Here is a 16,908-nt window from a genome sequence, read left to right as displayed (position 1 = left end):
ATGATATCCACTCTGTATACAATTCCCCATCCAACTTGGGTGGTTGGTAATTACAACTCAGGCACTATAAAAACCATTTCCTCTTACCAAAATTTTTACAGATTTGTGGAGTGTGTCCAGCCAGAAATCAAGAAAAAAAAATCTATTATTACAACCACTGACCATTTTTGCTTCAAAGTTTTAATGTTATTTTTGCATAATTTACGTCAAAGAAAATGTACCCCCTTAAGAATACAATTTCTTTGTTAAAGACACATGAATATTCTAGTATAATAACATCCCAATGAACAGGCAAACCGATTTCGTCACCCCAGAAAGTTTTGTCATGCCCATTGTTCTCAATCTCCTTCCACTTCCTCCTTAGATAAGGAGTGACTGAATTTCTGTCACTATACGTTAGTTTTTCCTAATCTAGAACTTTACATAATTGGAATCACAGGGTATGTGTTCCTTCCTCTATGGCTTCTTTCACTCATAATTGAAACATTTTTTTCATCCATGTTATTGCATATATTAGTAATTTTTCCCTTTTATGACTTAATAGCATTTCAGTGCATGTGCGTAGCACAAATTGTTATTTTATGCTCCTGAATTGGATATTGGTTTGTTTCCAGTTTTTGACATCTTCATTTTTGAGGAAACAGTGGGCATGCTCTCTACACCTGGCATTGCATCTTAGAAGGTAAGAATGATTATGAGGCCCCTCCTATATACGAGATCACAGAGGGTGGGAGATGTTAAATAACTTGTCTAAGATCTACACCTCATAAATAGAAGTTGACCCTAGGGCTATTAGATGCCAAAGTCCACACTGAAAAGCTGGGCAGAAAGAGAGAGGCTTTTAGACAAAGAAAAAATAGAATAACATGTAATAGTTGATTAGTGCTGTAAGTTATATTACACAAAATGTGCTGATAGTCCAAAAGCATAACTAAGAAGAGTTGGATCCTTCTTAGTTATCCTTGGGATCCAGTGGCTCAATGTTTAGCTTTCCAGGATACGAGACTCAAGGCTCATGGCTCTACATTCCCAGATACATGGTCTAGTCATGGCTTCTGTTTCTGGGATGTCACTTTGACATGCTTCAACTGAGTGGTTCATGGCTCTGGCTGGGGGAGAAACCCTCATGTGAAATACTTTAGTTAATAGAGAAAAAAAAGAATCATTTAAAAGTAAATGATTGGAAGATAAGTAATACACAGGCAATTTCTGCTTTCTTCCATGCTACAAATCATCCCAGTGGCAAGGAGCACAAGTTTGTGCTGCCATCTGATTAAGTCATTAGCAAAGTAAAGATAAAACACCATGAGAGGTTGGGCATAGTGGGTCACACCTATAATCCCAGCACTTTGGGAGGCTGAGGTGGGCAGATTACGTGGTCAGGAGTTCAAGACTTTGGTGAACATAGTGAAACCCCGTCCCTAGTAAAAATACAAAAAATTAGACAGGTGTGGTGGTGTGTGCTTGTAATCCCAGTTACTTGGGAGGCTGAGGCAGGAGAATCACATGAATCTGGGAGGTGGAGATGGCATCATTGCACTCCAGTGGGGTGACAGTACGAGACTCCATCAAAAAATAAAAAATAAAAATAAAAATAAAAAATGATGTCCTCCTACACAGTGAGTTCTAGTCAAACCCAAACACATTTAACTCTTCACCTAGAGCACAGGAAATAAAACTGGTAGCCCACATGTCAAAAGGTGGATGTTTTTCTAACTCTGGGTCTTTAATCTCCAAAAATATTAAGGTAACAACTCAAGAGAATTTTGGTAAAGAATTTGATAAACATAACATACTGTGTGCATTTTGCTATTAGCCCACATTTCATAAAATAGATTTATAAAATAAATTGTCCACATTAAGCTTGTTTCTGGGATAAGCAATTGAACATGTGATTGCAAAGACAGAGATGTGTTCTGGCCTTCCCTGGCTCCTCTGTCTACAGTTCATGAGTCCTGCAATATTTTGTCTCCTACTTTGCCAATGATTTTTTATTGTTCTCATCACTTGCTACATTTGAACATTCTGAATATTCCAGTTACATATTACATACCAGGTGTATTAGTCTGTTCTCATGCTGCTAATAAAGACATACCCAAGACTGGGTACTTTATAAAGAAAAAAAGAGGTTTAATGGACTCATAGTTCCACATGTCTTGGGAGGCCTCACAATCATGGTGGAAGGCAAAGGAGGAGCAAGGACATCTCTTCCATGGCAGCAGACAAAAAGGCATGTGCAGGGGAACTCCCCTTTATAAAGCCATCAGATCTCATGAGACTTTTTCACTCTCATGAGAACAACATGGGAAAAACCCACCTCTGTGATTCAATTACCTCCCACCAGGTGCCTCCCATGACACCTGGGGATTATTACAATTTAAGGTGAGGTTTTGGTGGGGACACAGAGCCAAACTCTGTCATTCTGCCCCTGGCCTCTCCTAAATCTCATGTGCTCACATTTCAAAACCAATCCTGCCTTCCAACTGTTCCTCAAAGTCTTCACTTATTCCAGCATTAACCCAACAGTCCAAGTCCAAAGTCTCTTCTAAGACAAGGCAAGTCCCTTCCACCTATGAGCCTGTAAAATCAAAAGCAAGTTAGTTACTTCCTAGATACAATGGGGATACAGGTGTTGAGTAAATACATACATTCCAAATGGGAGAAATTGACCAAAGGAAGGGACTACAGTCCCCATGCAAGTCTAATATCCAGTAGGGCAGCCAAACCGTAAAGCTTCAAAATGATCTTTGACTACACGTCTCATATCCTGGTCATGCTGAGGCAAGAGTTGGGGTCCCATGGCCTTGAGCAGCTCCACCATTGTGGCTTTGCAGTGTACAGCATCCCTCCTAGCTGCTTTTATGGGCTTGCATTGAGTGCCTGTGACTATTCCAGGTGTATGGCGCAAACTATTGGTGGATCTACCATTTTGGGATCTGGAGAATGGTGGCCCTTTTCTCACAGCTCCGCTAGGCAGTGCCCCAGTGAAGACTCTGTGTGGGAGCTCACACCCCACATTTCCCTTCTGTATTGCCCTACTTGAAGTTCTTCATGAGGGTCCCACCCCTGCAGAAAACTTTGGCCTGGACATCCAGGCATTTCCATATATCCTCTGAAATCTAGGCAGAGGTTCCCAAACCTCAATTCTTCACTTCTGTGCCCCCACAGGCTCCACACCTCATGGAAGCTCCAAGGCTTGGGGCTTGCACCCTTTGAAGTCACAGACCAAGCTATTTCTTGACCCCTTTTAGCCATGGCTGCAGTGGCCCAGGAAGAAGGGCACTAAGTCTTTAGGCTGCATACAGCAGAAGGGCCCTGGGCTTGCCCCATGAAAACATTTTTTTCCTCTTAGGTCTCCAGTCCTGTGATAGCACAGGCTGCCTGGAAATTCTCTGACATACTCTGGAGACATGTTCTCCATTGTCTTGGAGAATAATGTCTTGGAGATTAACATTTGGCTCCTCATTACTTCTGCAAATTTCTGCAGCTGGTTTGAATTTCTCCTCAGAAAATGGGTTTTGCTTTCCTATCACATCATCTGGCTGCAAATGTTTCAAACTTTTATGCTTTGCTTCCCTTTTAAACGTAAGTTCCAATTCCAAACCATATCTTTGCAAATACATAAAACTGAATGCTTTTAACAGCACCCAAGTCACTTCTTGAATGCTTTGCTGCTTAGAAACTTGTTCGCCAGATGCCTTAAATCATCCCTCTCAAGTTCAAAGTTCCACAGATCTCTAGGGCAGGGGCAAGATGCCACCATCTCTTTACTAAAACACAGCAAGAGTCACTTTTATTCCAGTTCCCAACAAATTCCTATCTTCATCCGAGATGAGCAGCATTTGGTCAGAGCCATTCAACAAGTCTCTAGAAAGTTCCAGACTTTCTTACATTTTCATATCTTTTTCTGAGCCCTAAAAACTGTTCCAACCTCTGCACTTTACTCAGTTCCAACATTGCTTCCACATTTTTGGAGATCTTTACAGCAGCACTCCATTACTTGGTATAAATTTACTACATTAGTCATTTCTCACACTACTAATAAAGACATATTCAAGGCTGGGTAATTATATAGAACAAAAAAGAGGTTTAATAGACTCACAGTTCCACATGGCTGGGGAGGCCTCAGAATCATGACAAAAGGCAAAAGAGGAGCAAGGACACGTCTTACATGGATGCAGGCAAGAGGGTATAAGCAGGGGAATTCCCTTTTATAAAACCATCAGAACTCATGAGACATTAATTTTCAGGAGAACAGAGTGGAAAAAAATAGCACCCATGATTCAATTACATCCCACCAGATACCTCCCATAACACATGAGGGTGATTGCAATTCAAGGTGAGATTTGGGTAGGGAAACAGAAACAAACCATATCACCGGACTTCATGTTTGTCTTCCCCTCTTGAATGTGAGACCAAAGGGGAAAGGACCATGATCTGTTTTGACTGAACCTCTGGCACCTAGAGCAATGTCATCCATATATGTTTGCTAAACGAATGACTAGATGCACTGCTTGAGGACTCTAACAAAATGTAAACTTAGCTAGATAATCTGCACATAATCATCCTTGATTATTTTTCTAACCTTAAACATTTGTATTAATTATAGTAATATCACTCATTATTTGCTTACCATTTGCCAGGCTATGTTCCATGCATTTTCCACATTTTCTCTCACTTAATGCTCAAAACTGTGTAAGTACATACTATTAGCAAAATTATTTCACAGACAGAGGAACAATTGCATAGGGAAGTTCAATATCTTGCCAAGGAAGGGAAGTTTAAAATGCTAAGTTCAACATTCTGAGTCCAGAGCCTATGCCCTGGGCCTCTATGATGCAATTTCCCTCAAAAATAAACCCTCCCGGATGGGTGGATGGCTCATGCCTGTAATCCTAGCTCTTTGGGAGACCAAGGTGGGCACAGTACTTGAGCCCAGGAGCTGAAGACAAGCTTAGGAAACACAGGGAGACCCTGTCTCTACAAGAGATACAAATATTAGCTGGCCATGGTGGCATGTGCCAGTAATTGCAGCTACTCTGGAGGCTGATTTGGAAGAATCATCTGAGTCTGGGAAGTGGAAGCTGCAGTGAGCCAAGGTTGAGAAACTACATTCCGGCCTGCACGACAGAATGATACCCTGTATCAGAAAAGAAAAGAAAAGAAAAGAAAAAAGCAATGTGAAAAGAACCTTAAATAAGAAAAGCGTTAATTCTGGTGAAAAATGTTTCCATTTCCCTTAAAGCAAAAATGTTTCACAGGGACATACACTACCCACAACTTTCCCAAGAGCTGTGAGGTGGGGTCAGGGGAACAGGGGTTCACATACTCCAAAGGTTGTGTTACTTTACTCTGTCAAGCTTTCTAATGATTGAGAAACTCTTCATTGTGTGAATTTAACTGTACACATACTTTTTCAATCCTGTCTTATTCTCCAAGCCCCATTCCCCTCCTACCCTGATCTATCCAAGGGCTGGTGAAGAAAATTTCCCATGATACACTACCTGATGTAGGCTACAGTTCTGATTCTTTGATGGAAAGAAAAGTAAAGACATGCATATGCATGTGCAGTGAGTGTTTCCCAATACGTGTATAGGCTCTGCCAAAAAGGAAGACGAAGCATACTTTCAGTTTCAGCCACACAAGAAGGGAGGAGAGAAAAGCCATGGCCGGTGAGTCTTTTACTTTTCCAACAACAGGTTACTGGGAAGAAAGAGTTGTGGAAAGAGCTGGTTCTTCTGGAAACCATAATTCGTATCTGTGGAAGTTTACTTGAGTAGAAGTGAGGAAAAGAGGGGAGAGGGAGGAGAGGGAGGAAAGAAGGAACTAGAAGATTCTAGCAGCCTTTAGAACGGAAAGGCAAGCCCAGAAAGGAACTGAGGCTTTAGGGGCAGCCTGCTGTCATTTTGCAATCTTAATTAAACTCTTACTTACCTGTTGAAAGTCTGACAGAGGGTACAGAATTGGCACAGGAGGAGTACTAGCAGCAGTGGTTCCTAAATGAAATGGGCTATTTCTGCTTCATTACTTTATTATTCAGAGTTAAATAAACAAGGGACATAAGAGGATGATCTTCACTTTCCAGGGACTAATGTAAATGGTAAACTCAGTCTTCAGGCCACTCCATGCACATGTATGGAGACTACTGAGGGAAACAAGTAGGACAGCGATACAGTAAGAAGATGGATTACCCAACTGTGAGGAGGGGGACCTTCCACTGATGAAATCTAAATGAGGTCACTTTCTGTTGATTACATGAGAGGAATATGAGGCATGGAGTGAGAAATCTTTGTGCTCCAAACAGACAAGGTCCTGAAGGAGAAGAGAAAGCTGTTAATCCGTTCCATGGGTGAAGGAACAATAAATGGCTTACTGGATGAATTATTACAGACAAGGGTGCTGAACCAGGAAGAGATGGAGAAAGTAAAACGTGAAAATGCTACAGCTATGGATAAGGCCCGAGCAGTGATTGACTCTGTTATTCACAAAGGGGCACAGGCATCCCAAATTTTCATCACATGCATTTGTGAAGAAGACAGGTACCTGGCAGGGACACTGGGACTTTCAGCAGGTAAGGGTCAGTGACTCACACTCAAGTTTGCCTAGGGCCTGTCTTCATGCCTAACATTTAATTTCTTTACTAGTCCTGTTAATTTGAAGAAAACTTTCTTATCTCTGGCTTCAGGGCCATATTCCTGTAGCAGGGTCCCTATTGCATGTGCTTTGACTCTCCTTTGATTCTTTGCCTTCATCCTCAGTGGCCCTCTTCTGATTAAAGTTCATTTCCTGTTCTGAGTATGTGGTAGTTCCTTTGCTGAAGCTCATGAGAACCATCTGAAAAGCTTCACACTATGTGCTCCAGTGTTCCTGGCAAGGCAAAATATTTACTTGTGGACTTACTTTTATTGAGTGCAAGGGGTCCGTAGGCACCTATGTAGTTGTAAAGCCACATGAAGCTTTAAGGTTTATAATCAAATACTTTTTATAACTTTTCCCTAAAATTTTACCCTCCCAAAAGAAAAAAACATATATTTCAGTGATGGTGATACACTCAGAGAACACATTGGACGTATAGAAAAGTAAAGATTTCTAGTGGCCTCATTCCTCCAGTTGCCTGCTTGTATTTTCTTTGAGTAAGATCACCCGGTTGCCTGGTACCAGGGGGTGAATCATGCTGTGAGGCCTGGAAATCCGCCACTTGCAACCCTCCTCAAGCCCAGTACAGGGCTCGGGAACTGATCTGGCCAAATCTCATGACCACTTGGACCTACCTCTTGGTGAGGATGAGTTCTGGTGAATTCCCAGTCACTCATCTCTGTGGCACTTCCTAAAGCCACTTCAGAGGGAGATGTTCTTTGAAAGCAAAAGCCTTTTGTTCTAAGGGTTAGGGAAAGGTTATGCCTGTCTAAGTAGACATTGCAGATGTTTCTGTTTTCATCTATATGTAATAAACACGTATTTTTCTATCAATGCCTCTTTCATTTTCTACCTCCCACCACTCTCTAAATTAAAGAACATCTTGAACACTATTTAATGTCAGTCAGTCAGTGTTATGGGAGAAATTTTTAGTGGGGAGTGTTTTACAGATTGGGGTATAGTTTTCCAGAGACGATAAGTGACTAATTCAATATCCTTTATCTTTTCATAGATCAAACATCTGGAAATTCCCTTAATATGCAAGACTATCAAGGAGTACTTTCTTCCTTTCCAGGTAATGCTGTTTTTAAACGAAGAGCATTCTTTGACCCCCATCTTCCTTGACATTAATTTTGTAGGATGAATCATGGGTAAATGGGATATTGGGAATTCTCATAGATAGGTCATATAATTTTCTTTTTGTAATCTTCTCTGCTTTTGTAGAAACTGTTCCCAATGCTTCACTATCCTTGTTTATATTAAAAATTCTGAATCTGTGTCTCAAATCCTGATTACCCAAATAAGTACCAAACTTCATTATTTAAGCCTACTGAAATATTCACTCCCATCTCCCAGAGACACGTTATTCTAAACTTTCCCAGAGCTAAACATGCCGTACTTCCACACCCTGCTTCTCTTCCGGTTTTGTGTAACTTGGTTATTGGTGCCACCATCACCAGTTGTTCAAAGCAGGAACTTGAAACTCATATGGGACCCTTTCTTCTCATGCAACTCTAATATTCAAGCCATGGCCAAGTTTTATGCAGGCTTTTCTCAAATTTGGAACTGTCTCTATTTCTACTTCTGTTATTTTGTTAAAGAACTGCTATTCCCATAGTGCACTCTTAAAATAAAAGAAACTTACATTTGAAAGCAATTTAGAGGCTAGGAATGCAAATTATTTATCAAGTTCAGATATTACTCTACAGAATTTATTAAGGTAGGATATCATGAATATTTTCTTAAACGTTTCACAGCATGGGATATTCAATGTATAAATAAATACTGTATTCTTGACTATGAAAAAATAGCTCAAATAACCTAACTACTTACATTTAGTTTTTTCTATTATTTTCACACTTCTTTGTGAAGGAACCCAGCATTTTATTCAACAAAGATTATTCTATAATTTTTTCCAATCTATCTATTCTAATTAGTTCTTTTCCACATCAACACATGTCATGCTGCCTTTGTTTATCTAACTGATTGTATAATCGTTTTTCAAATTTGTTTTTAGAATTAAATATTATTTTTTGCCTTAATAGTTTCTAAAAGATTCTCCACATATCTAGAAAACTTGTTTCTATTTTAAAACAAAGGTTACATTAATTTCTTTAACAAGGACATCACATTGTTAAAGGGTTGTGTCGGGTTGTGTGGAACCTGTGATGAAATAAAAGCCTCAAGGATTTTCTCACATAAACTCTGTGAAAACATTTCCTCATGTGTCTGTGCAATGAATGTTTAGTGCTATGAATCCATCTAGTGTGTACCTTGATTTTAACATTTATCATTGTATCTTCATTCTAGTTCATATATTCAATATTAATGTCATTTCATATGTATACATAGAAGGAAGAGATCCTGAAGGACAGAATAAAGGTTCATTAAAAAATATTCCTTGTGCTTACTACCATGTATATTAAGTAAATAAATAAAAATATAAACAGATATTTAAAAAAATATTTTAGTAGATTTAATTAAGACTTGCTCCCATTAAATTTTATCTTAGGGTTTGAATATTTTGAAAGAAGTTTATATTCTAACTATTTTATCTCACACATTGTTTTCTGAGTGTTTTATCAGGCAGACTTGAAATTTTCCCTTTCTATGTTAGTATCTAAAATGTTTGTAGAAAGGCTGATCCTGAAATATGAAAGAAGATACTTGTAATGCATACCCGGAAATCTCTGGCTTGAAATGTGCTCCATTAGGAGCAAACACTCAGCTGTGTTAATGATGTAGCTCAGGATTGTCCTCCTCAGAGTGCATTTCCCCTTCTGTTGGTTTCATCCGTAGGTGAGGCTGTAAGAAACACAAAGCAGAACAAACAGGGATGCCACTGTTCATGATGTTCTTTGTCTCTTGCAGCTTCTCAGGCAATGCAGGACAACCCAGCTATGCCCACATCCTCAGGCTCAAAAGGGAATGTCAAGCTTTGCTCCCAAGAAGAAGCTCAAAGGATATGGAAAGAAAAGCCGGCAGAGGTGCCATGCTCAGAACACAAGGATAGAGTGGGGTGAAAGATACACTTGAGGCAGTTCTGAAATGCAGTGGCTTATTCTTAGAGACAACTTCATTGAGCAGTTCTGGCAGTTCTGCCATCAGCGATGGCAGCTATTGAATGCTTTTTATGAGTGGGCATTATTCTAAGCATTTTGCACATGATAATACATAATCTTTTACCTTAAACATAACCCATTTTAGAGATCAAGAAGCTAAGACACGGTATTGTTAAATATTTTTCTCAAAGAAAAACAATCAGAAATTGGAACAATCAGCTTTAGAATTCAGTATTTTTGCTTCAAAGCTCGTGCATCTTTCAAAATCCTACCTATCAAGAACAATGAAGTCAGCAGCTCAGCTGCCATCCGGCATTTGCAATGTTCATGCATACTCCTGAAGCAGTATTCAATTCTGTTCCCCCTTTTCAATGTATGGCTCATGGGGTTTGGTATTTTGATAGAACTAAGGAAGGGGAAGCTGCCATAAACCAACAATGGAAATATTTAATTGGAGAGAACAAGGCTGTTCATTCAAATTACATTTCCTACAGATTTATCCAATAATGGTCAAGTCAGGCCGCACACGTCTTGCTCTCATTATCTGCAATGAAGAATTTGACACTCTTTCTAGAAGAACTGGAGCTGAGGTTGACATCACAGGCATGACAATGCTGCTACAAAATCTGGGGTACAGCGTAGATGTGAAAAAAAATCTCACAGCTTCGGTAAGTTCTATTATACAACAGAAACAATGGTCATGCCCTTCATATAACGAAATAATATTAGAAAGCTTGGATATAAGACCAAGAAATGTAATCTCTTGATAATCCAAAATACAAACTTGCCTTGAGAGAGTGCTGGATACTACATGGTCCCTTGTAACATAAAAGTCATTCAGCACAAGCCTGGTATAACTGAATTGGGAAATATTTTATTGACCCAGTAATGCTACTGTCTCTCTACAAGATAACTCCTTGGATGACTTCCTATAATGCTTTCCTTCACCTTTCTTGAAATTAAGACTAAAATTTTTTTTGGCACCCCATTGTTTGTCATGGAATCCCTTAAGAAACTTCTTAAGTATTTATTTATTGACTTTCCAAGGTACCATGATAGTTAATTTCATAGTTGAAAATCAGTAATATGGTCTCTTTCAGGAAATGACTACGGAGCTGGTGGCATTTGCACACCGCCCAGAGCACAAGACCTCTGACAGCACATTCCTGGTGTTCATGTCTCATGGTATTCAGGAAGGCATATGTGGGAAGAAATACTCTGAGCAAGTCCCAGATGTATTACAACTCAATGCAATCTTTACAACGTTGAATACCAGGAACTGCCCAAGTTTGAAGGACAAACCGAAGGTGATCATCATCCAGGCCTGCCGTGGTGGTGAGTGCTGATGCCTTTGAGAACACCAGACATTCGAATACTATCTTACTCCGTATGCATCCAGGAATTTTTGGTTTCTTTTTGTTTGTCTTTTAATGTCAAATAACACGTACTGTCAGTATTCCAGATTGCAGCTTCCGTGAATTGAATGGCTGGTTGGTAGATATTTGTTCTATATTCAAGCTTGAGACTTTGATGTTTGGAAATTTTTACAATTTGTTTGATGGTTAGAAAAGATAAATATTGTTGAAAAGATTGTAACTGAAATGTATGTGTGTATTTGCATGTGAATTAATGATGGAGCAAACACATTAATAAATATCATTGAACAGAGGCTAGGAAGAAATCAGCCATTGATAGGTAGTAACAAATCAAATTGTGTCTTTCCAGAGAACCATGGTGTGGTGTGGTTAAAAGATTCAGCAGGAGTTTCTGGAAACATATCTTTACCAACTACAGAAGAGTTTGAGGATGATGCTATTAAGAAAGCCCACATAGAGAAGGATTTTATTGCTTTCTGCTCTTCCACACCAGGTAACAGGTTTCTACACAGGACATCTTTGTTGGGGCTATCAATACAAAAAGTGACAGTCACCCACTAGAGGTGATGATTAACAACTCAAGACCAACTCAAGCTTTGTTCCACGTTATACACACAATTCCCTTTATCCAAGAGATCAATTTTACATGTCTATTTAATGCATTACTAATTAGAGAATTCATCTATGTTTCAAAATATTTTTGGCAATTTGAGCGATAACAGAGAATTAAATGGAAGACAGTATGTGCTGTAGTACATTAGAATCTGCCTCTGCGTAGAAAATTCCACCATGTTGAGGTCATTCATTCATCCAATTTGCCCAGACATCAAATACTTATAGGAGAAGAGTAGTAGCAAGGTTCTGAAAAGTAGAAGAACAAGCAAGGCACTTTAGGACTCTAAATTTAAGTGGGTTTTACCTGGAAGCATGAAGCATATAAGACAGAATATATTTGAATTTTTCTAAATGTATGCTTTGGAGTAAGAATCTTGCTATTATTGACTGACCCAGACATTTAGTACTTTGTAAAACAACTCCACTAGTTCCTCCTTGGGCTTTCCTTGAATTGCTCACTAATATGTGAATATAAATATTATTTTTCTAAGGATTTAATAAATTAATATGTTTGAAATATTGGGAATGACATAAAATAAAGCACACATTAAAGAACTGCTATTATTTAAAATGTATTTATTTGATAACTTAATTCAGTTACTTTTCTAAGTGAGGTTTAGATAAAAATTATTTAAATCCTTTCATTCACCATGTTTGACAGTTTCCTGAGAGGACTCGCATTCACTTGGTCATCTCTGGCCCAAAGGCTCTGCCTCTGCTCAAATAGTTAAGTTTTCTAAAATATTTTCTAAAATGAGATAGCTTCTTTCAGAAGAAGCTTGGTTCTATATTGTGCTGAACATGCCCTGATGTAGAACTCAATAATTTTTTCCCAATGATCAGAAGCAATGACAGCACCCAAAAACACCACACATTTTCAGCCTGAGTACATATAGTAGAGTTTAACATTAGACAGAACTGTTACTTAGTATCTTTTGATCCCAGCCTTCCATATGACATTCACCGCTCTCTAAGTAGCTCTTTGTAGGCCCCTGGTTTCTCATCATCAATCTGGCTGATTTATGTGTCTTTCTTTTCTTTCACTTTCCTTACTCCTCCCTTCCAGATGACTATCAGAAACTCCAATTTAGTTATCTATAACTTCCATGTTAAACCTATCTCCACATTCTGCTGTGCCAATCCCAACCACATCATAGTGATCTCCTGAAGAAAAATAATTATCTACTTCCTTAATTTCAAAACATTTGCAGAGACATCTGTCTCCACCATATCTTTCACTTACTTCCTTTTACTAGAACAAGTCTCAGTTAAAGCCTTCATTTAGCTGAGATAGCTGTGTTTCGAAATAGAATTTTATTATCAATATATACTTTATGACCATTATAACTGGCTAAAATGTGTCATTAAAGAATGTGTCTGTCATTATATACAGAGTTATTGCTGCTGCTTTTCTTTTATGTCTTCCTTTGTATAATTTTATGCCTTCATTACTTCTGTGTCTACTATGTAGTAAATTAATATTGCTTTTCTTTAATATTTCTCTTCTTCATAAAAACTTCCCCCCCAAATAATACACTCATTTCCTTATCTACTCCTTCCAGATTTCTACTTTTGTTCTGTTTTATGATTTTTATAGTTAACTTTTTGTGTGTAAATATCTTACTGTCAATGTTATTTAATTTTGATTAATTTTTTATGAAGTATATAAATTGAGAATTTGTTAATATTATTACCTGTAGACTGAGTATTGCATATCCTGGGTTATCTCAAACACTTGTGTGACCTCAGATACCACTTGTGTATGGAATTAATACCATCCCCTGTACAGCTGAGTCTATTAAATATCAGAATGCATAATTAACTTAAATCACAGTCAGTAATGCCACTTTGGAAATGTACATTTAGATATTTTGTTTCCAAATCCCAATCACTCCCCTCTATTTTTCCCATTCTGCCTTTTCCTTATTTGCTACTAAATTTATGATTTCAAACAACACTCAGCTGGAGTAGAAATATTAGGGTTTCTTCTCTTTCTTCCGGCAAGAGCTAGTCTTGAGATTTGAAATGTGCTTTATCAACAGATAATGTTTCTTGGAGACATCCCACAAAGGGCTCTGTTTTTATTATAAGACTCATTGAACATATACAAGAATATGCTTGTTCCTGTGATATGGAGGAAATTTTCCGCAAGGTAGGACTCTAGAGGATGCTATTTTCACTCTACTTCCCTGAATGCTTGACTATTGCAATTGAAAGCATAGAAAGCAGATCCAGACATGTTTATCTTCCAATAATACCCTTTTTTTCCAAAAGAGTTTTGGAGTTCTTTGGAGAGTGGACAAACCTGGGAGCCAGATCCAACCTGTAATGACCCACGGCTTTGAGAAAACAATCATTTAGTTTCACCCTCTCCTGCGCTTCAGAGACAGATGAATGGACTCTAATTACCTGTGTCTCTCATGGCTATTAGATCCAGCAGCAGATTTAAAATGCCCTGAGGAGGGTCATTCAATGCTTACATACATATATGGCTATACTTGTTGCAGATGGAAGTACTTTTTGTTTTTGTCACTTATTTTGCTATATTTGTTGTAGTTCTTTGGCACAACTCAAGAAGCTCTTGAAAAAGAGAAACTCAGCAAAAAAAAAAAAAAAAAAAAAGTGCTACAGACTTTTCTTACTCTTTTAGGTTCGACTTTCATTTGAGCAGCCAGGTGGTAGAGTGCAGATGCCCACCACTGAAAGAGTGACTTTGACAAGATGTTTCTACCTCTTCCCAGGACATTAAAATAAGGAAACTGTATGAATGTCTGTGGGCAGGTACATGTGTATGGTCGGGAGTGTGGGAAGGCTGAGGAAAGGGTACTGACAGTCCATTTTAGTCAAGAACTCTAGGTCTACAGGCTCAGAATCCTTAATCCAAAAATTTGAATTTTGAAATGCTCTAAAATCCAACACTGTGTGAGCGCCTGCATGATATTCAAAGGAAATGTTTACCGAAACATTTCAAATTATAGGTTTTTGGATTAGGGATGCTAAACCAGTAAGTATACTGCTGAATTCCAATATACAAAAATATCTGAAATTTGAAATACTTCTGGTAGCATGCATTTCGGATAAGGGATAATCAAACCATAATATGATATATAGAAAATACTGAAGTAATGCCTTTCTTCTGGTCAGTGCAGAGCACGTTCCTCTTCTCCCAAAGTTTTTCATTTAGACCCCTTCTGAGATTCAGCTGACTTTGGTCCACAAGTGGCTGTAAGACTATGAACCCTCACTTTTAGATGTTTCTCTCCTTCACCTCAGCAGGATATATTTAAGCATAGCATGTGGTCTTTCCTTTTAAAATTGTGTATGTTCCCATTGGTGGTATAACTTTGTAACTTGCATGTCTTTAACAGAATGCTTTCCTATGTTTATTTTTTTTTTAATTTCTTTTTCTCATAGGAAGTGAAGAGATCCTTCTGTAAAGGTTTTTGGAATTATGTCTGCTGAATAATACACTTTTTTTGAGCTAATAAATCTGTTAGAAAAATGAAAACTTGTCCTCAGTTTTCTCCCACACTGAAGAAACAGGGATTGGAACTTAGAGCGACTAAGGAATTTGGAGTGTTCGACTTAATCTGTCAGACCCGAACTGGCTATTGGCACCTTTCTTTCCCAGAACTTAAAGTAAAATAAAATATAAAAATTAAAAAAAAGGAAAATCAGACTTACAAACATAGCAATGTTATTACTTTCTTGAACAAAAATTTATTTTGTGCCATTTTTAAAAATAGTAAAATAATTTGCTGGGCTTTCTGCCTTGGGGATGCAGTGTAAGTTACAGCAGATGTCTGACTTCAAATAATTTAGAGTTCAGCAGGAGAGACGGGGGAAAACAGCTAGTTTTGACAGTGACAGTGTAGTGTGATAAGAAACTTTTCCCAAATCCCACAGTTTACTACTGACCAATCCATGAACAGAACTTGCATGTTTCTACCCTTTGCAAAAGTATTTAAGACAAAGAAATCAACACTAGACCCTCAGTAGTTCACAGACTCCTTGAAAAGGTAGGACAGCCATCCAAAATGAAGCACTTGGCAAATGGCTCATGACATCCTGAAGAAAATCTAGGATGCATGGTGTGCACAATGAAGTCCTGGTATGGTGCAGAGAAAATGAGTTTGGGGTGAAATCATTCACTCAGTGATGTTAAGATTTAGGGATGATTTGAAGAACTACCCCTCTACTTGCAAATATGAGTTTTTTCTAGTGTTAAACATATTAAATGAGAGTTAATTTCTGACTTTTTAAAAACCTTCATAGTTGAACACATTACAGTCTCTCTCTCTCTATCTCTCTCTCTCTCTCTTCTTTTTTGCCTTTTATTAACTGTTTTTCTGGGCATATTTCTTCTGTACTATCATGCATATTCTACTACAACCTGAGACTACACTGTGATCTGTCTTTGCTCAGAGAATATCAAAAAGCAGAAGTGAATTGTCACCCTCAGTAAAAATTAACTGTTAAAGCAGTTTTAGTCAGTTGAAGAACAGCATTCCAGGAACTAGTTAAGAGGATTCCTTCAGAACTATCTCTAATCAAAGGGTAAGATGACAGGGAGATGGGGAGGAGAAGACTCCATCATGATTCCTCAGCACAGTTTAAGCAAGAAATACATGTATTGAGTAAACAGTCCTTTCCTTATTTCTTTTTGTTGTTGTTGTTGATTTTGTTGCGTATCTGTTGGTTGTAGGTATGTGGCTTTATTTTGGGGTTCTCTATTGTGTTCCCTTGAGCTATGTGTCTGTATTTTGTACCAGTACCTTCCTGTTGTGGTTACTGCAGACTTCTAGCATAACTTGAAGTCCAGTAACGTGATACATCCATCTTTGTGAAAAGCAGTTTGGAGATTTACCAAAGAAGGAATAAAAGAACTATCATTCGTCCAAGCATCCCATTACTGACTGAATCCTCAAGGGAAAATATACTATTCTATCACAAAGACATGTGCTTTCATGTTTGCCACAGCACTATTCACCATAGCCAAAATCATAGAATCAACCCAGGTGTCCATCAATGGTGGACTGGATTTAAAAAATGTGGTACACACTTACTATGGAATATTACACAGCCATAAAAATGAAATCCTGCCCTTTGCAGCAACATGGATGCAACTGGAGGCCATTATTCTAAGCAAATTAATGCAGAAACAGGAAATCGAATATCATATAATCTCACTTGTAAGTTCTAGCTAAATACTGTGTACA

At 38.2% G+C, this 16,908-nt stretch overlaps 2 protein-coding genes across 2 annotated transcripts in view; both read left to right on the top strand.

The window, feature by feature from the left end:
* Positions 1–16,908, top strand: part of CASP5 (caspase 5) — a 74,530-nt gene that overhangs the window by 21,245 nt on the left and 36,377 nt on the right.
* Positions 5,191–15,357, top strand: CASP1 (caspase 1). Its single transcript, XM_033205346.1, has 10 exons — positions 5,191–5,672; positions 6,305–6,571; positions 7,649–7,711; positions 9,508–9,623; positions 10,193–10,366; positions 10,799–11,033; positions 11,424–11,567; positions 13,732–13,841; positions 14,340–14,470; positions 15,104–15,357. Exons 1-9 carry the CDS (start codon positions 5,666–5,668, stop codon positions 14,436–14,438), a joined length of 1,215 nt encoding a protein of 404 aa, XP_033061237.1. The 5' UTR covers positions 5,191–5,665; the 3' UTR covers positions 14,439–14,470; positions 15,104–15,357.

The sequence above is a fragment of the Trachypithecus francoisi genome, unplaced genomic scaffold (genome assembly GCF_009764315.1).
Source record: "Trachypithecus francoisi isolate TF-2019V2 unplaced genomic scaffold, Tfra_2.0 Lachesis_group8, whole genome shotgun sequence".
Lineage (NCBI taxonomy): Eukaryota > Metazoa > Chordata > Mammalia > Primates > Cercopithecidae > Trachypithecus > Trachypithecus francoisi.
The sequence above is the reverse complement of the archived record's forward strand: the minus strand, read 5'-3'. Positions and strand labels throughout refer to the sequence as shown.

Coding starts and splice junctions, on each gene's coding strand:
- CASP1 (XM_033205346.1), top strand. Junction 9,624..10,192: donor GGAAAGAAAAGCCGGCAGAG/GTGCCATGCTCA, acceptor CATTTCCTACAG/ATTTATCCAATAATGGTCAA. Junction 11,568..13,731: donor TTTCTGCTCTTCCACACCAG/GTAACAGGTTTC, acceptor CTTTATCAACAG/ATAATGTTTCTTGGAGACAT.